The sequence below is a fragment of the Acomys minous genome (assembly GCF_964271855.1).
Source record: "Acomys minous genome assembly, chromosome: 18".
NCBI lineage: Eukaryota > Metazoa > Chordata > Mammalia > Rodentia > Muridae > Acomys > Acomys minous.
In genome coordinates this window covers 43,464,279-43,484,758 of record NC_140501.1, presented here as the reverse complement: position 1 = coordinate 43,484,758, position 20,480 = coordinate 43,464,279, and the positions used below count along the sequence as shown (strand labels likewise).

The following is a 20,480-nucleotide window of genomic DNA, read 5'->3' as shown; positions in this document are numbered from 1 at the left end:
CGCCCCGCCGCCTTCTTCTCCTCCTCCTCCTCCTCCTTCGCAGTCGGCGCTCGGCTCGACCCTCCTCCTCTCGCGCTGGGGCGCTGGTCCCTCCTCCCTGGATGCCGCGAGAGACCAGGGGATACGGAGCTGCCAGAGAAGAGCACTAGTAACAACCACCACAGCCCCCTCCTCGCCCGACGCCCTCCCACTCCCCCGCCCCGCGCCGCCACCGACCAACCCCACCTCTCATTTCTTTGAACGGCGTCGGCTGCAGTCGCTGCACCAGCCCCGTCTGGCCGCCGCCGCGAAAGGAGCCACCGCCGCCCGAGGCCCCCTCCCTCCCGGTCGCGGGAGCAGCGCGGTGCCGAGCCAGCCGGCTGGCTGAGAAGAGGACGCGAGCTCGCCCCTCCGCTCCCGCGTACGTCCCGCCGCCCGCCGGAGCAGCCCGGGCGCCGGCGCCCTTCCTCCCCGAGGACGTGTGCGGAGCCGAGCGCCTGCCCCGAGGGAGGAAAATGCTCGGGCTCCATGGCTGCCAGTGATGGAGCGGTCCCTGGGCTCCCGCTGCCGCCGCCACCGCGCCCCGGCCGCGCTCCGCGAGGACCCGGCGTCTCTGCGCGCCCGCCCGCGCCTCGTTGCTGGGCTCACCGTACCGGGCGCCCCGCCGCCGCTGCCGCCGCCCCGCTCAGAGCCGCGCCGCCCGGGCCCCAGCCGCGGCCAGCCTTTTCTCCCGGAGCAGCCGTCGCAAGCCCAGGGGGTTTGAGAGGGGCCGCGGGCCGCGGGGGGAGGCCCGAGCGGGGCCGGCCGCGCCGGCAGGGGAGGTTGGAGCGACTCTGAGCTTGGGGCTCGCCGGCGGCCGCGGCGCCGGGGTTGGCGAGGGCCGGGCGACCGCTCGCTCCGCGCTGCCTCGGTGCAGGGCGAGCGGCGGGGCTTTGCAGCGGCCGTCGCCGCGGGAGGAGGGGGCTGAGCTGGCTCCGGAGTTGGCCAAAGAAGGTGGGCATTTCTCGCTTCTCCTCGTCTCCCCCGCCCCCTCCTGGGCTCCCCTCCCTCCCGCCCCGCACCCCACGTGAAGCGGAATATAAAGGGGGGTGTGTGACTGGAGGGGAAAGTGAATGGCGAAGGACTGAAGGGGTCCCCCCTTCGGTTCCCCAGCCACCTGGTTCACCCGGTTCATCCTCCCTTCCCGAAGCTAGCCCTCGAAGGAAGGAAGGAGCAGCCGGAGCCTTCGGCAGAGGAGGAGGAGGAGGAATCGCGTCGGGCGGAGCTTCAGGTCCTGTTCGCCTCTCAGGCTTCTCCATACAAAGATTACGGTGCAGAAGGAAATTGCACTCTCCTCCTCCGCCCCCCCCTTCCCCGGTACCCAGCACAATGCACCAGCCGCCGGACTCCACCGCGGCGGCGGCCGCTGCTGCCGCCGACATTAGTGCTAGGAAGATGGCGCACCCAGCAATGTTCCCTCGAAGGGGCAGCAGTGGTGGCAGCGCCTCTCCTCTCAATGCAGCAGGTACCGGCGTCAGTGGTGCTGCTCCATCTTCTGAGGATTTTCCTCCTCCTTCGCTGCTCCAGCCGCCGCCTCCTGCTGCATCTTCCACACAGGGACCACAGCCTCCGCCTCCACAAAGCCTGAACCTCCTCTCGCAGGCTCAGCTGCAGGCACAGCCTCTTGCGCAGGGCGGAACTCAGATGAAAAAGAAAAGTGGCTTCCAGATAACTAGCGTTACCCCAGCTCAGATCTCTGCCAGCATCAGCTCTAACAACAGCGTAGCAGAGGATACCGAGAGCTACGACGATCTGGATGAGTCGCACACGGAAGATCTCTCTTCTTCCGAGATCCTTGACGTCTCTCTTTCCAGGGCCACTGACTTAGGTGAGCCGGAACGCAGCTCCTCAGAAGAGACTCTGAATAACTTCCAGGAAGCTGAGACGCCCGGGGCAGTCTCTCCTAACCAGCCCCACCTTCCTCAACCTCTTTTGCCTCACCTTGCACAACAGAATGTTGTGATCAATGGGAGTGCCCATCCGCACCACCTCCATCACCACCATCACGTCCATCACGGGCACCACCTTCACCATGGACACCATTCATCCCATGCTGCTGTGGCCAGTGCATCCATTCCCGGAGGGCCGCCCTCGAGCCCACTGTCCAGAAAACTCTCAACTACTGGAAGTTCCGATGGTGGCGTGCCAGTTGCGCCAACTTCTGCTGTATCATCTGGTGGCGCACCTGCATCAGCGATGACTAACATCCGTGCTCCAAGTACTCCAGGCAGCATAGGTTTAACTTCTGTCACTGGCACGAACGCAGCAAATAATGTTAACATTGCTACCGTGGGTAGTTTCAGCCCCAGCACGACAAGCGGCGTGCATGGTAGTGGTGCCACTCTAAGTACGAGCAGTGCTCATAATGCTGCGAGTGTGAGTGTTGGGGCTGCAGTTAGCAGTGGTGTTAATGTGAATGTCTTAAGTGGCATGGGCAATGGTACAGTTTCTTCCTCTCCTGTTGCTAACAGTGTCCTTAATGCAGCTGCAGGTATCACTGTGGGAGCGGTTTCAAACCAGCAGCAGCAGCAGCAGCAGCAGCCGCAGCAGCCACAGCAACCACCAACAGTTAACACGTCAAGGTTCAGAGTTGTGAAGTTAGACTCCACTTCTGAGCCTTTTAAAAAAGGTAGATGGACTTGCACTGAGTTCTATGAAAAAGAAAACGCCTTGCCGGCTATGGAAGGCGTGGCCATAAACAAGGCCGTGGAGACTGTGAAGCAAACCCCCACGGAAGTGTCGTCGGAGAGGGAGAGCACTAGTGGGAGTTCAGTGAGCAGTAGTGTCAGCACTCTGAGTCACTACACAGAGAGTGTGGGAAGTGGAGAGATGGGCGCCCCTACTGTGATGCAGCCGCAGCAGCAGCCGCCGCCGCAGCCGCTGCCACCAGCACCTCCGGGTCTTCAAGGTGTGGCCCTCCAGCAGATAGACTTCAGTAGCCCTGGTCCGCAGAGTATTGCAGCAGTTAGTATACCGCAGAGTGTTTCTCAGTCACAGATGTCACAAGTACAATTACAGCCTCAAGATTTGAGCTTTCAGCAGAAGCAGGGTCTTCAGCCTGTACCTCTGCAAGCCCCCATGAGTGCAGGGACTGACATCCAGCCGTCACCTGTCAACGTGGTTGGCGCGACGTCAGCCGTGGGTCAACAGCCTTCCATTTCCAGTTTGGCTCAACCCCAACTGCCGTATCCTCAGACAGCTCCTCCAGTGCAGACTCCTCTTCCAGGGGCACCCCCGCAGCAGTTACAATACGGGCAGCAGCAGCAGCCAATGGTCCCTACACAGATAGCCCCAGGCCACGGCCAGCCAGTGATGCAAAATCCTACTTCCGAGTACGTCCAGCAGCAGCCAATCCTTCAAGCAGCGATGTCCTCTGGGCAGTCCAGTTCTGCAGGCATGGGAGCCGGAGCATCAGTGATTCCTGTGGTTCAGCCACAGGGCATCCAGCTGCCAGGGCAGCCCGCAGCGGTACAAGCACAACCTGCAGGGGCCCCTGGGCAGCCCATTGGCCAGGCTCAAACGGCAGTGTCCGCCGTCCCAACTGGCGGTCCAATGGCAACTATTGGTCAGCAAGCAAACGTGCCCGCTGCAGGACAGCCGCCCTCTGCCCAAGTTACACCTTCAGTTATTCAGCAAGGTGCTCCTCCGTCTTCACAAGTAGTTCTACCTGCTCCAAGTGGGATTATTCATCAGGGAGTTCAAACTAGTGCTGCAAGCCTTCCTCAGCAATTGGTTATTGCGCCCCAGAGCACCTTGTTAACTGCGCCTCCCCCGGCGCAGGGCGTAGAACCGGTGGCCCAAGGAGTTGTTACCCAGCAGTTGCCTGCAGGTAGTCCTTTGCCCTCTGCTAGTAGTCTTTCCGTTACAAATCAGGTCAGTTCCGCTGGTCCTTCTGGAATGCCTTCTGCCCCAACAAACTTAGTCCCACCACAGAATATAGCACAGCCCCCAGCCACCCAAAATGGCAGTTTGGTTCAAAGTGTTAGTCAATCTCCCTTGATAGCCACTAACATAAATTTGCCTCTGGCACAACAGATACCGCTAAGTTCTACTCAGTTCTCTACACAATCATTAGCTCAGGCAATCGGAAGCCAAATGGAAGATGCCAGGCGCCCAGCGGAGCCCTCCTTGGTCGGCTTACCTCAGACTACCAGTGGCGACAGTGGGGGAGTGTCAGCAGTCTCAGATGGGAGCAGCTGCAGCAGCCTAGCAGCCTCTGCCTCTCTCTTCCCCTTGAAGGTGCTACCGCTGACAACACCCCTGGTGGATGGCGAGGACGAGAGGTAAGGCCACGTGCTTCTGCAGACACGGAGCAGTTCAAAGTTCATCTCTCTTATTAGCAGTCTGTGTGGGTCTGGTTAGTCAGAGCATTGCACCTTTTCGTTTGCCTGTGAAAAGTGCATATTGGTAAGTTTTCCAGAGTAGGAGTGTAACAGTGATGGGGGCGGGGAGGGGAGTAGGACAGGCTAGGAGAATAATGTTCACGATAGTTATAAAGTGTAAGTGTGTATCACAAATAGGCTTGGGGCTTCCTGGCAGACTTACTATTTACAAAGTGCTTTTGAGAAGATTATTTATGAAGAGCAGCTTACACTTTGTCACCCCACGAAATAGTTAAGCTCTTCTTCTGAGCTACTAAAATCTTGGTGATGACTTCTTGGGGGGGGGTGGGAGGGGTTGTGGCTCCCCCTGTTCGTTCTTGCAGTGCAGCCCTTTTCTGTCCTAGTATGTTTGATCTCGGGCTGTGAGAGATCCTGTTACCTGCTTGTCCTCCTGAGGCACTGTGGGAAAGATGACCTAATCTGGGCGATATAGGTTGCCCTCATACTGCTAGCAACCAGCCCTTTGTAAACTTAGTTTAATGGTTACTTTATCCAGACAGAAGAGGAATAACGAGTCTCGGAGCGTATTCTTCAAGGGGAAAATAGCAAGATTTATCCTTGGTAGTATTCAATGCTGAACATTTTTTTCTTTTGGTAGTAGATGAAGGTAGCCATTTTGAAGAGTAAAGTCCGGGGCTGGAGAGATGGCTCAGAGGTTAAGAGCGCTGTTTGCTCGCTCTTCCAGAGGTCCTGAGTTCAATTTCTAGCAACCACATGGTGGCTCACAACCATCTGTAATGGGGGGGGGGGAGTGAAATCAGTCTTGAGGGCTGGTGCTGTACAGGCTAATCTGTTCCACCTGTTTCTTCTCTTGCTAGAGTACAGAAAGTCTGAAAAGTCAGCATTAAGCCCACGTTTTTTCAATTATATTAGAAATGATATGCTTATTGCACTTAGTGACTCAGACTGCTAGGAAAACCTGTGAATTACATTTCTGCATTGTTTTAGTTTTCTTTTTTTAAGGGATTTTTTTTTCTTTTGGTGCAAGTTTGCCAGTGTTTACAAACAGTGATCAGAAGAATAGTAGTTGTAAAAAGACTTCTTTTTCACTGTGAAGTTTTGAAAAAGCATTTAAGATAGTTAAGTTATTTTAGAGTCTGTTGGAGATTTTTGACATTGAACTTTCTCCATTCCAATTGAAGCATTTATATTCTGTATATTTGTGGGTTTACTTTGGAAAATTAAGAATGTAGCAAGAGAATTGTATAAACAGAAAACAAGGCCAAATGTTTCAGAAAAGTTTTCTTGATTTTTTTTTTCCCTCAGTCATTAAAAAGATAGAAAGGCTATGCTAATTGAAACAGGTAAAAATACTTTTTCAGTTTTTTGTTTTTTAGTTATATACTTAAATTTTGTTAGTAAATGTGCTTATCGTTGTACAAAACGACTTCACAAGCTAGAATTCTAAGAGGTAGTTTCTGTAATAGTCCAGTCATAATTATTGTTCAACCTTTAACTTCACCTTTATCATTCTGATCCTTACCTGTAATTTTAATTTAAGGAATTGTTTACTCCTCTAATTTTTTGTCTCCTAAATCAAAAGGGTGTGAACTGAGTGAAGCTCCTGTTAAAATAAGTATATAATACAGATGCTAACTTAAGAGAAGTGCAAGCCAGGTGACACGGGGCATTGAAAACCACACACTGATTACAAACCTGTGCAGGCTCCAGCGGGGACTTTGTTTTCCTCCAGTCGGTAGGGAGGATGGCTGGCCTTGGAAAGAGCTGCTGTCCACCCAGTCAGGCCGGAGGAATGCCACACGCTGGTGTTTTATCTGTAGAATGAGTTCCCGTTGAGATACTGCTGATCCATTTTCCATATAGATAGATAGTAACTGAGGTAGAGTCAGGAGCCAGTGACAGAGGGCTATGTTCTAGGAAGGCACAAGAAGAAATAGGAAGCATTTGTCTTCAATGACCAACGTAGGTTGTCCTCAGACTGTTTGAACTTAGTTTATCATAAACTTGTGTTAGTTGTCATCAAAGTCGAGTCATCAAGATTGGAGACACTGTTTGCCAGGCCTCCTTCAAGTACTCTGAGAGCTAAGTCTTGCTGCTGAGGCACATGCAGGACCAGCCTGGGAGCACCATTCTAATTGTGTTTTGTTGCAGATTGTATTTTCTCTCACTGTAGTTTGTTTGTTTATTTTTTAATCATTTACATTTTCCCTTGAGGGGTAATCGGGAAATGCCTATGAAAGAAAAAAGGGGAGCAGCCTGAACCACTGCTTTTCCTTTCTCCATGCCAGCCTCCCTGTCACTTGCATCTTCCAGGCTTTGTCACCATTGATCTCCTGTGGAAGGAAGGGTTGTGCCCTCATTTCATTTTATGACCCAGGAAGTGTGTTAGCATAAAAATGTCCGATGGCTGAAGAAGAGAGACTGTCCTGGGGTCTATATTGCCACAGTACTGTAGCCCTTTAGATTTGAATGCTTAGGTACATGCGAAGCGCTCTCTCTCAGCTGTAAAACTAAACATGAAGACTAAACATTACAAATGTGGGTGGAGGTATTAAGATTCTGTGACTTGTTTCTTTAAAGATCGCTTTATTATAAAGATCTTGATGTCTTAGGCTTTGATGTGAACTAACCTTCACAGGAACGGGAAGGCACAGTTGTTCTGCCACAGTGTTCTGTGCTCCTTAGCACACTATTAGTGAAATTCTAGTCTCTTGTTTCTAGGCAGAGCTCAGATGTTCCCTCTGAAAGATTGTTCTTCCCCAGGGGGTGTTTCCTTAGCACATTTTGCTGTCTCTACTTAAGTACTGTATATTTGGTGATAATTATGTTTACCAGTTTTTCCCACAAGGGAGGGGGCAATTTTTTTTTTAAACAAACTTAGCAGATCTTTTTCTGTTTTTCCTTTCATGACACAGCTCATACCACCTGTCATCTTAAGCATACCACTAGAAAAGCAGGTGCTGTATGTAATTCATGTAATGAATTAAAGTGAGCAGTATGACTTTGCTAGCTCCCTGCTTCTTAAGAGGGCATGGTGTAAGCCTCCGAAATCTGTTTTGTAGTAACACAGAAATGAGTGGGTTTTCCCCCCATATTTATTTTTGTGCTGCATGTGTGCATGTGATTATGGAGGCCAGAGGTGAACGTCAAGCGTCTTCCTCAGTCAGGTCCACTTTCATTTTTGAGATAGAGTCTCACAGAGTTGGAGCTCACTGTTGGCTGGGCTGGCTTGCCACCAAGCTTCAGGGACACACCTGTCTCCACTTCCCCAGTGCTGAGATTAGAAACCTCTGCCTCCGGCTTTTATGTGGGTTCGGCATTTGAACTCAGGCTCACGTGTTACGTAGCAAGCACTTCCCATCTTGGAAGGTGGGTGAGCAAGTCATGTCCCCAGCCTGGAAATCAGTGTTTTTCTTACCAAAAAAAAAAAAAAAAAAAAAAAAGGGAACAATACTTAGTTTACTTACTTACTGAGAATGGTAGGCTGTATCAGTTATAGTAATGTAAAATACCAAATACCTTTAAAAAGGGTTTTGTTTTGGCCTTGGCTGACTTTAAACTCACAGAGATCAGCCTGCCTCAGCCTCCCGAGTGCTGTGGGGTCAGAGGGGTGCGCCATCACATCCAACATGAAGTATTTATTTTTTATACTCACTATTTAAAAAGTCAAAGTCTATACTTCCTGCTTCCCTCCTTCACATGTTTCCTTAGAATCCCTTTAACTTCTCACAGATGACTCCTCTTTGACGAGCCTGTGACGAGCAGCTTGGAAGGCAGACTGCCCAGCATTGTCTTTTTCTCTGTCCTCAGGCTATTTCATTTGCTTCTGCCTCTGTTTCCTCATTTGAAAACAATGAAGGCAAATAGTATTTCTCAAAGAATTGTTCTGTAAATTAAATGAATTAATGAAAGAACTCTTTGTGCTCCTAAGAGTTTATTAAATAAAACAATCGTGTGTGTGTGTGTGTGTGTGTGTGTGTGTGTGTGTGTGTGTGTGTGTGTTCGGTTTTGTTTTGTTTTCGAGACAAGGTTTCTCTGTGTAGCCTTGGCTGTCCTGGACTCACTTGGTAGACCAGGCTGACCTCGAACTCAGAGAGATCTGCCTTCCTCTGCCTCCCAAGGGCTGGAATTAAAGGCGTGTGCCACCAACACCTGCCTTTCTGTTTTAAATGTCTTGGATGAAATGGACCTGGCTGCTTGTTGCCCTCTTTTCAGTGCTCCTTTCTCCCAATAGTCTGTCACTCTTGAATAGTCCTTCCTCCTAAGCCTTGTAAAAGATCCCTTTTCTATCCACAGTGCAGTGTCCTGTGGCTGCCTTGCTCCGCCCTCAGGCCCTCAGCTGTTTGGTGTATGAAGGGGTGGGTCCTCCTGTAGGAGTGCCTTAAGCAGCACTCTGTTTTGTCCAGGGTTACCTCTCCAGCCCCCAAGCTGTGTGAGTTTTCATCTCCACCTCTTAGAGTCCTTCCTCGGCTCTCGCTGGGGGTTCCTTGCTTGTGTGCTTGGCGCTTGAGTGAAAGAGGACTACAGAGCTCCTCAGAGCGTCTCCCTGGGGTTCCTCTTAGTGTGGAACTTTGCTTGAGGGTCAGGTGGCCGCGGTTTCAGTCCTCACCACACCCTGCGTGTAGTCTGCTCTCTGTTTATCAGTGATTCTCAGTAGCCCCACCTCGCAGCACGAACCTCCGGGTGTTAGCTGACCTTTCTCCAGCGAGTCTGGTGTCACTCTGGTCTCTGTTCCGGTGGCCTCTGCTTAGGCCTCCTGCTCCTCTGTTGCTCTTGGATACCCATCCTTTCCTCCCAGTGCCACAGCTTCAGTTTCCACAGCCAGTGCTCGCTTCGTTCTTGATTTACTTGCTGTTATTAAATGGCATCAGCTTACCTTTACACTCAGTTGATCCCTTGATTAGGTAAAGGGTACCAGGTTGTAAAAATTGTGTCCCCTTACACCTTTATTGACACTTCTTCCTAGCTTCCATATTGCTTTTGAGAAATCTGTAGCCATTTTGGTTTTTTACAGTTGAATGTGACCTGTCTGCTTTTTCTTCTCCTCCCTTCCGCTCTCTTCATTTTTAAAGTCTATGAAAGCCTTTTAAAGTTTGCTTCAGTGTTTTAAGTCTCACACTGATTGTATGTGTGTCTGGTGTTTTTTATTCATGAGTCTTTGGTATGTGCCATTTTAGCCTGGAGAGTCTGGGGTGCTGAGTTTGAACCCACGTCCTTGAGTAGGCTTGGCAAAGGCTCGGCCAGTGAGTTACTTCTTTTCACACTTATTTGCATAATGGGCCTCACTGGCTATCTTCTACTTTTCCTTCGTTTCCATTTGCTCCATCTCTGCTGAGTTTTTCTTACATGTAATTCCCAAGAGCTTTTTTTTTTTGTTGATCTTTGCTGCTCTTTAGCTGTGTATTGCTCCAGTTTAATGTAACAGTGTTTTCTCTTAGCCCTGGGCACCGTGTTGATTTGTTTTATGAGACAAGGTTTTTCTCTGTGTGGTCCAGGCTGGCCTTGAACTTGCCGTTCTCCACACCGGCTTCTGGAGTCTTGAGATCACAGTACGTGTCATCATGCTTAGCTCTTTAAAAGTCTTCTTTCTGTGCAGTCTGTTTTCTCCAAGTTTTGGTTTCTTTCCTTCGTTTTCCCTTTCCCTTTTTCTTTTCTTTTTTTTTTTTTATCTTTCCATGTTATGTGCCCTTCCTTTAAATGGTTGGCCGTTGTAAGAGTAGTCGATGGAAATTCAGGCTACAGATTCTCAACTGAGCTTGTCAGCCATTGGCCTCACTGGACAGTAACCTGAGTGAGCTGTTTGACTGGGGATCTTGATGTCTCTGTACCTCCCTTGGGTTGGCTGGCTCCTTATAAGAAGGCTCTTCTGGTTTATGCCCAGACGGAAACGCTTGTCCACAGGGGCTCCAGAGAGTGGAGAGGGAGGTGAGGAGCGGAAGTCTTGGGGGTCATAGATTCCCCCAGCCCATGTGTTCCTTTAGCCAGTTCCGTTCCCCTCTTGCCCTTTGCTGTGCTTCACTCCCTCAGTCTTGTGCTTTTCAGGCCCCCTCTCAGACTGTCGGCGTGGCCATAGGCGTGAGGAGCCGGCTAACCCTGCCTTCGGCAAGCATCCTTTCCCACAGTGCCTGTGGTGCAGCAGCTCCTGGGCCTTTGAGGCTTTGCGAAGTTTAAATTGGGTTTATTGTTGGCTACTGTTTGCCAAATCTGATTGTTTTTACGGTTTGCTAAGTCATTTGGCACTCAACCGTCAGCTCCCTAGCCTCCAGATTTGTCTTCTTACTGTCTTTTCATGGTCTACTTTTCGGACACCTTTATACCTTTCCTATTTTTTATTTGAGATAAGGCCTTAAAATTTCACTTTCATAGCAAAAGAATAGGTATGACTTCTTGCTTAGAAATTAAAATTTAAAACACGAAACTGAAAAGACATGGTCTGGAGCTGATGTCAGAGCTTTGTCCTTAGCTTTGATTCGCACTCAGGGCTGGGTTGGCATAGCAGAGGATGTGCTTGCTTAGTCTTTGTTTTTGTTCTTTGAGGTACATGCCCTTTATATAGCAGAGACTAGCCTCTTAACTCAGCCTTCCAAATGCTGCGATTCCTGGTAAGGCCTCCCACACATGGTTTCAAAATATCCTTTAATGACTGATTAGAAGGAAGATACAGGAAAAGAAAAAAAAATAAAGCACCTTGATCTGTATTGTAAAAAATGGATTATGATCTCACAAACAGAAATTCCTTTTCTTGCTGTCATTTCTTCTTTCCCAGCCACCTTGCCCAGAAAGTCTTGTTTAATGCCTTCACCTGGCTGACGTAGCTCTCTCACTCTGGCCAGCTGTGACATCCTTCTTTGTTTCTGTTTTGCACCCCCCCCCCCCATTTTCTTGCCATTTTGTATTGGTCTCGCTGAGATTATCCTCTGTCAGACTACCACTGTCAGCTTTTCTAGCCGGTCTGATTGTCACCAAGTTCTCGGTCTTATTTTTTTGAGGTAAATTCTTGCGGTGTAGGCCATCCTCCCGCCTCAGCCTCCCAGGTGCTAGGATCAGAGGCCTGAGCAGCCATGCCTGCTGAGCATGGTGCCCACCTAACACCCAAATATTCAGGCCTCCTCAGGTTGTCCTCTGTAGTTGTCCTCATTTTGATGAGGTAACTTCATCACTTTAGACACCAAGAGTCACATTCTTTATCTGTTTTTTTCCCCCACATTGGCTCTGTCAATGTAGAATTGGTCCTTATCTCCCATCCCTTCTCAGTTGGCACAATTTTAGTCTAACATAAAACAGCCTTCACTTAAAACGTGCAGAGTGTAGTAGCCTTTTCACAGAGCCTTCTCTGGTACTTCGTTGCAGTCTGAATGGTATTCTTAATGTGGCGATCTTTTATGTAACTCGCTTGCCCAGATGCCCTTAAAGCCTTCCCATCTGGTATAAGGTAATTCCTTTGTCCTTGCTTACTCCTGGCCTCCAAGCTGGCTCCCGTTCCCCCAGGAAAGATTTATTTTGGCTCACAGTTTCAGAAGATTCTGTCCTTGGTTCCTTGGCCCCATGATCTTGGTGTCGGGGGCATGTGGCAAGGGATCGCTGTTCTTGGCAGACAAGAAGCAGATAAAAAGGAAAAGTAAACTTTCTCTTCTTTCGGTGCTGGGCATAGGGCCTAGGGCCTTAGGCATGCCAGGCAGATGCTCAGCCACTGAGGAGCTGTGCCCCCAGGCTTCCGCTCCCCTGCTTCCTCCAAGTCCTAATGACACATGATGGCCTCTCAGAACCTTCCTCACCTCTCATCTGCTCTTCTTCCTCTGGGCATTTGCACATGCTTTCTTGAACATAAACATGCCCAGTGTCACCTCCCCAACACGCCCTTAAAGTTTGCTGCTTCTTTTTTCTTGTTTTGAGACAATATCTTGCTATGTAGCCTGGGCCAATCTGGAACTAGCTACCTAGCACAGGCTGGCCTGAGTTTGTGGTGGTCCTGCTTCAGTCTCCGGAGCCCAGGATGACAGGTATGTACTAGTACCCCGGCCAAGCTGCTGACACCTTGGGAGGCCTTGGCATACCAACCTAAATTTAGGTTGGCTGTTAAAACTAATTAAAGGCACCTTGTTGCTTTTGTTTATAGTATTTGTTAGAATTTATTAACTTTGTGGTTATCTGGTAAAATTTTAACCTTTGTGAGGAGGGGTGTCTGGGATCTATGAGTGTCCAAAACCTATTTCAGTGTTTATGGAGATGGTAAAAGTCTATTTAATGAAGAGAATCTATTCTGGTGTAAGAACAGGCAAGTCAAATGTATCTTTTTAGAGAATAGAATTAAATTTCTTAGAGGTTATCGTGTGACATCAGTTTTTCCCCCCTTGATCAATGATATGATTGAGACTTAGTTTACTTTTTTGCTGCTTGTGAGTTAGATGGGTTCCCCCCCTTAAATAAGCATTGTGTTTTGCTTATTTTGTATTCACTTAAGCTTATGCCATTAAAAATTCTCTAACTTGAATGAAATGACAACAAAAAAAACCCTATTTTCATTTCCTAATTGAAATGGTCACTATTTTTCCCGCCTTTGACTGGCATCGATATTTTCCATAAAATGGTTCTAAAATTCCTAGGTATTCTCTTGGCAATCTTCTCTGCAGTCTCAGCTGTTCAAAGCAGGCTTTGAGCTTGCTTCTGTTGAGGACGCCCCCTCATCCCCCCCCCTTAGCTAGTTTAGCAAACATTTGTGTACAATTTCTGTGATCTGTTTTACTTATGGTCATCATTAGTTACCTGTTATTCAGAATAGGAAAGTAGGGATGTGTCAGAGGACTGGCAGTGCTCTGAATTAACCATATGCTTTAGTGACCGTGTGTGCTCTATAGGAGTCAAGAAGCATCCAGAGATGAGGCCTTTATCTTCAAGGGAATAGTAGCAGGAGCAGTAGGAGGAGCAGGAGCACCACCATCACCAGAAGGGAAAATGATGTAATGTCGGGATCGCCAGAGGCTAGTTTACAGACTTCCCCTTCGCCTCTGTGAACCTATGACAGCCTGGATGCCTGTTATAGAACCATTTTGTGTTGACTGCGGAGACTTCCTGTGACTTGGTTTCATAGAGGATCAACGTTAGGTCATGGAGCGCGTGTGGCTTTGCTCATCCATGGAGCCACAGAGCAGAGCAACTCAGCTTTATATGGATAAGACAGGTGAAATAACGGCTTGCTTTTTTTCCAGGGCCCTCACATCATTTCTGCAGTAACATCTGACTGCTCAGTTTGGGGACTTCTGTGTGCATGCCTGAGTGTTCTTTGATGATGACTTACGAACTCAAAATTGTTCATTGTTGATGAGTTAATTCTCTCATGGCTCATTCTGGTTATTTAGTTATTACTTATTTCTTTGTCATTAGGCTTTCTTAGTGTGTGTACACGTACGTACTAATCAATAGCGTATTGAGTAGTTAGGAGTGATTTGAAAGTATACACATACAGTCGAAATGATAGTTACCATTAAAATTACCGTGTGGTTACAGTATATCTCAGTACTAATAGAATCAGGCTACTTTCATATGGCTTTTAACTTGTTTTTTTTTTAACTCAGTTAGATTGCGCTCTCTTGAGGCTCTGTCCTGTTTTGTAGTAAATGGTTTTTGCTGTGTGCTGTGTGTGTGCAGTTCAGGCCCTGGTGACACCAGTCATGGCTTGGTTCTGAGCACAGAGGAGTTAGTTTAGTTCTTAAGCCTTTTATTCAAGGTCGCCTACCTACCTTGAACTGGGATTTGGGGTTAAATAGGGAATTCTGCTTCCAGATTTCGCACTTTACCTCTCCCTTCTCATGGCTACAACAAAGTAACTTTCCTTCAACCTTGGGGTGGGCCATGAGAAGGTGCACTTTCTCCTTTCTAGTCACTGGGACCCCAACCTTATGGGGTGCCCTTTACCCCAGGCCATCTTAGAAACGCCTTCATGCCTAATGATTTTATTTCATGGTCATTCTGAATCTCAAGTTGAACTATCACACTTGTGGAGCATGTGATAAGAACCAGAATGTTCTGCCTCCACAAGTCAATCTTAAATATGTTGGGAGGCACTGGGGCTGAGTCCGTTTTCTGTTATCACAATAGATATACTGAATAATAAAGATATTTTGATAGAATAAAGGGCTCGTTTACCCCCTGTGATTTGCTGTGTTGAAAAGGATGACTAGTAAAAATATTTCAGATATTGTCTTACGCTTTAATCTTTTACAGAAATGAAGACTCCAGCTAACTTTGCTTTAAAAGGAAGCTTTATGTTTGACATTAGGTTCATTTTCTTGATTGCTCGCTCTAAATAATTTTGTTGTTTTTTGACAGTTATACATAGGTTTTTTTTTTTTTATCACGTGTAGGCTTACTTTAAAAAGATGGTATTTGATGAAACTTGCCTAGTAAATACAATGTGAAACATGCTGCTAAGTGAACAGTGCGCCTTGAGTGTCATGTTGTGGGTTTCTTCAGTGTGCTGAAGGACAGGAGTTGACATAGTCTTGGTGCTCAGGTCCCCAGCCGAGGTATGATGAGCCCCCAGTGATGCAAAGCTCCGCTCTAACACTTGTAACAGGTGTCCCATCGTCTCCGCCTGCGTTTCCTTAGACTCCAGCATGGGGCTTGTCTTCCCGTTAGTAAACTGTGGAGCCTCAGCCTGATGCTGCAGCCGCTTTTCCGTCTGACCCATTTCTCTCCCCTGTCTCCCGCACACACCCAAGCTGCAGTCTTGACCGCTGTCTCCCTTCGTGGAGATCCTCCACATACTCTGTGAAGTAGGGTGTGCACTTTTGTGTCACTAGCACTTTTGCCAGCTTTCATGTCCTATCGTGATAAAAAGCACTACCCCACACTGTAGACCTTTAGCTTCTCCTCTGGGAGGCCGTGGACACAGAGAGGAGGACAGTCTTTGCATTCCTTTCGCTGTGGCTAACGTTTCCAAACTTATTGCCTAGCACTAAGCTTTGAGGTTTAGCACCAGTCACAAATCAGAAGAATAACTGGAGACACTTTGTTTTCTTTCTTTCTTAAAAGATGATGATGATGATGATGATGATGATGATGATTAAAAGATTATCTTGGAACTCACTGGGTAGACCAGGCTGGCCTTAAATTCACAACACTTGGGAGGCAGAGGCAGGAGGATTGCTGAGTTAGAGATCAGCGAGGCCAGGACAGCCAAGGCTACACAGAGAAATCCTGTCTCAAAAAACCAAAAAATAAAATAAAAGCAGAAACCTTGTTCTAATTAGTTGAATCATAATAGCCTATTTATGACTCAGATCTTTAGTTTTGAGTTGTTGCAGGTTGTATTCATGTCCTATGTTTGTTACTGGACCACAAATGTACTAATATGCAATTGGAAAATGGAATTTATCATTTTGCTCCTTTATGTTGGAAGGTAAATTTTATTTTTTGATGGATGAACATTGGAGCTGTTGGAAGTGCCAGCTGGAGTTTTGGAGGGTATGATGGTGATGCTTACATCATCACTGGGGCAATGCCCCCATCCCCACTGTCACTAGTGGGAGGGTTCAGCTGCTGCTGAAAGCCCCTCAGTTTACACCTGCAAGTGGCCTGCTTCTAGACCAGCCTAGCAGCTGCAGAAGGAGAACATTTTGAAGAGTTGATTTTTGTGGAAGTTAAGGCCCATTTTGGGATATTTTTCCTTAGCATGTTGGTTATTTTTCTGGTTGTACTCAGAGTCTAAGCCCATGAGGCTTTACAGTGGCTTATTATAAATAGATCCAATATGTAAAAACAAAAGCTTCAAGAGTAGAGTCTGGTGTAACCGAGCCAAACTGTGCTGCTATATTTGAGCTTTTGAGTATGGAGCTTAAATACCATTAGTACTGAGTCTAAATACCATGAGTACTGAGTCTGAGTTAGAGGTTCAGCACATGACTAGGAGATGAACAAAGCCAGAAAGGCGATACGCCATTACAGAGGGTGGAAAGGAAAGAAGCAGGTGCGATGGTTGGTAGTTGTGGAAAAACTTGGTACAGTTCTTTATCCAGGGTGCGTTCCCCTCATTGCCTACCTGCGGGAAGTACAAATGGTAACAGCTAGTTTAAGCAGTTGTCTGTCAGTCTCAAAAGCTCTTGCCAGTTCTCTCCATAGAGATGTATTTATCTCAGAAATACCAGGTGCTTCATCCATACCTGGTGTTGGCAGAAGTACTAACTAAGGCCATAGAGGGGAAAGCCCAGAGGGCCTCAAGCGTTTGAGCAGCGTAGACTGCGATGTCTCCAGATGAAGTCTGTGCTCAGTTGTTGTTCCACATGCAGTGTGCGTGACAGCTTCCGCATTCACATCAGTTGATGGGGCAAAGCTGTTAGTGCTTTCAGCATCTAATGAGGTAGATTGTACTGAAGATCAGTTTTGGCATCAGACCTGGTCTCTAACCTTGTTTCTTCTACCTCCTAATTGCATGGCTTTTGTGAGTGAGTTGAGCTTTCTCAGTCCAGTTTTCTTACCTGTTCTTTGGGACTAAAGGATACCCTGGTACTTACTGTTTGGGAAGATGAAAGGAGATAGGTGTGTAATACACCCAGCTCAAGTCCTTGTAGCTGTGTACATGGTGGGTGATCATATGTGCCAAGTTAGAAGGTTCCTTTGTGGCACTGTAAGTTAAAGAAGCACGCTTGCCTACCAGGCTACGATTTCTACAGAGCACAGCCTCCTGAACAAGGGTGCTGGGTCCTTGTGATCACGGGGGTTCTACAGAAGAGCTCACCTTCAGAACGGCTTCTTTCTCAGTTCTACTAAGACTGGTATATATTGAGCGCCTTCATTCCATTGAAAACAAACAATACCTCATTCCATTCAGTGGAGAAATCAGGGGTTAATCTTTTTCTGAATTCCATTCTGTGAGCAATGTCCTACATCTGATAAGTACTTGGGAAAAGTTCACAAGTGCAAAAGTAGTTACAAACAGGCCATCTATTTTTTTTCTAATGGGGGTGAAGGGGACTTAGGGAAATACAGTGTCATGTGACAGTTTAAACTCCATGTGACAGTATACCACAGCAGAATCATTTTCCAGATGAAGCGATCTGCAACTTTGTATGGGTGGTTTTAGATGGGCACGGTGCCCTGAGGAGCATCTGTTCTGTTCCCAGCCCTGTATGGGGTGGTAAACCATCTCACAGAATGAAGGCGACTAGTTGGTTTGGTTTAATAAGACAGTGAGTCAGGATTGGGATGTTTAGATTCATAGATTGATTGAACTGGATCATGAAGTTCTCTATGAACTTTCAGAATGGGTGTTTTTGTAATATTAGTTTGTCACATGGGAAAAGGAAAGTTCTAGAGTCCAGGCGTTTTTGCTGAATCCTTTTTATATCCCCTTCAGCCTTTTTCTGTCTACAGTTACTACCTTACCATAATGTTAGCGTTTTTTAATCTTGCTTTTCCTAAGTTGTACATTCATATTAGAAATAAAAGTGTGATTATTTCCATGTGAGAGTGCATCAAATAGGTTTTTGCCAGATGCTTGGGAGCATGCCGTGTCGGCGTGCCCTCGGTTCATTTGCCTGTCCCTACCTTGTAAATGGTTCGCAGTTATTAGGGGTGGACTCTGTGTGCTAGTGTATTCTTGAGGAAAATCCAAATTAGGTTACAAGGAGCTAGCTAGTATAAATATTTCAATTTCCACAGACATACAAGGCATTTCATCAGTTATCTGTTGCTGCAGGGTTAAATCTTGGTGGCGTTGACTAAGGAAAGAAGTATATTGAACCTGCCCGTCAGTTTCTTATGTGTTCATTTGAGAAATGGAATACAAGAGAGGTATGTTGTTGTTTTGAGGCAGGTTCTTGCTCTGTAGCCTAGCCATAGTACTTGCTTCCGTAGCTCAGGAGCACTTGCTGTGTAGCCCAGGCTGTCTTCCTGTAATGACTCTCCTGATGCAGCCTTCTGACTGGGAGTGATTGGGGGAGGGGCGGTTTATAGATGTAGCCCAGGCTGTCCTCCTGCAGTGACTCCTGATGCAGCCTTCTGACTTGGGTGTGTATGGGGGGTAATAGATGTAGCCCAGGCTGTCCTCCTGCAGTGACCCTCCTGATGCATCCTTTGGAATGGGGGATTATAGATTGAGCCACCATTCATGGTTTAAAAATCTCAAAATTTGACGTAAAAATTCAAGTCCTTTGTAGCCTGAGTTTTTTTTTTTTTAAGGTGAAAATTTTTTCATGGAAGATGTATAGACAGTGATACTAAATATGGAGGGGACTTTTGACTCTTCTAGTCTGCCGTAAAACTTAAAGTAAACTCAGGTTTTAAAGTATTAGCTGAACTTAAAATTTGAGGACAGAATGGATTTTAAAAAATGTTTACTTTTACTTTTTAGAAATACCACAATCTGGTATTACTTCTGAATGATATGCAGTCAGTGACTTCCAAAATGTGTGAAGGATGCCAGATTAATTTCATTTCATTTAAAAAAAGCACTACTTATTATTATTACTTAATTATGTGTGCACGCACTTGTGTGCACATGTGTATTTGAGTGCATATCCCTGAGGTGGCCAGAGGAGACCTGAATCCCCTGGTACTGGAGTTAAAATGGACTGTAACTTCCTGACACAGGAGCTGGGAGCTGATTGGAAGAAAGGGATCACCCTGAAGCATAGAGCTGTTGCCCCAGTCCTGTGCTCGCTCGCATCTAAATCTTACTTATGTTTCACCTGCATGTATGACTGTGCACAATGCTTGTGCCTAGGGCGAGGGGATATAGAAGATGGTATTGGATCCTGTGGAACTGGAGTTACAGACAGTTGTGAGCCGCCATGTGGTGCTGGGGACTGAAACCTGGTCCTCTGGAGGAGCAGACAGTGCTCTTAACTGCTGAGCCATCTGTCTAGCACCATAGTCTATATAGCGGAGGTTTAGATCTCTGGCTTGATAAACACAAAGAAAACTTATAGCATAGGCACTTTGAAGGATTGAAATCAAGTGTAGTGTGAACTCAAATTTGTCTGTATTTGTTTTTGTTTTTGCTTTTCAGACAGGGTCTCATGTAGCCAAGGCTGGTCTTGAATACCTAATTTTCCTGCCCCTAAACTCCCAGTACTAAGATAAATGGGAGGAAACCACTTCTTCTCCCGCCCCCTGCCCCACCCCAACCTCTCTTCTGTCTTTTCTTTCATACAACATTTCATTATGTAGCCCTCCCTGGCTGGCCTTGAACTCACAGAGGTTGGGCTTGTGATTCCTGAGGGCTGGTGTTCAAGATGTCCTCTACCACATCTGGCTTAAGTTGTATTTCTAGAGTTGTCAGTTTAATGATGATAATAATATTTTCACCATATTCAGTATTTTCCTTCTTAGACATTAATGAAAATTTTGTTCTCAAAATGTTTGAAAAGTTGAAACAATGATGAAAGCTTTGAATAATTAGTAAGCCACTAGGATTTTAAGAAATCTGTACAGAAAATCTGGCTGGACAGTTTTAGTTTGTGGGGGCATTGCAGTCTGAGTGTTGTGTAGCAGTCTATCTTGGTGAGCAGTAGACAGACAGGTGGCCTTAGTTTCTTTTCGTTGGCTAATGTGGACTTTTGGCATTCACAGTGACACACTGCTGTTATTTTCATTAGGATTACTTTTTGAAGAAACAGCACATTAAACTGTTCTAAATCTGAAAAAAAATTTTGATTTATATTTCTTTTCAATGAGTATTGCATGGTTACAGAAACTTGATTCCAGATATTTTGTTTTTTTAAATTTTAGCCTTTTGTTTTGAAACAGTAGGGGTGAGTAGTACACAGTCTTTCCAGAAACTACCACCCAGCTTTCCTTGGCATTCCTATACAACTGGAGAAATTAGGAAATGAGTACCCATCTGTGAGCTGGCTTGAGCTTTGACATCGTGTTTACTCTGATCCTTTTAGGGTCCCGTCTAGATTCCCACACTGTACTTGGCAATTCCCTGCCGGGTCTCACTGACCTTGACACATAGCAGCAGCTCGCTCAGTGGCCTTCCACTTTCTGCTCACCTGCTGTTTTCTCATGATCGGATGGGGCAAGGGAGCTAGTGTGCTCTGCCCAGTGCCTGGATCAGGAGGTGCATACTCTCTGTATGCTCCACTGCTGGACTGGTCTCAGACCATTGTTGATAAGTGG

General features: G+C 47.0%; 1 protein-coding gene and 1 long non-coding RNA gene across 7 annotated transcripts in view; one reads left to right on the top strand and one right to left on the bottom strand.

The window, feature by feature from the left end:
- The first annotated feature begins 841 nt into the window (after positions 1 to 841).
- TSC22D1 (TSC22 domain family member 1) overlaps positions 842 to 20,480 on the top strand; it is a 99,899-nt gene continuing 80,260 nt past the window's right edge. For 5 of the 6 annotated variants that reach the window (XR_014776378.1, XM_084767097.1, XM_084767099.1 and 2 more), the window contains exons 1-2: positions 842 to 972; positions 1,169 to 4,301. Coding sequence is in view for 5 of the 6 variants with exons in the window: in XM_084767097.1 (XP_084623223.1) it covers positions 1,348 to 4,301 (2,954 nt within the window). In the remaining variant the exon portion in view is untranslated. Of the gene's footprint in view, positions 973 to 1,168; positions 4,302 to 20,480 lie in introns of those variants that run through there. The other variant, XM_084767096.1, reaches the window with a different exon arrangement.
- Positions 7,784 to 11,230, bottom strand: LOC311588960. Its single transcript, XR_014776381.1, has 2 exons — positions 9,115 to 11,230; positions 7,784 to 8,726 (listed from the first exon to the last, which is right to left on the bottom strand). It is a non-coding gene; the product is annotated as an uncharacterized lncRNA (long non-coding RNA).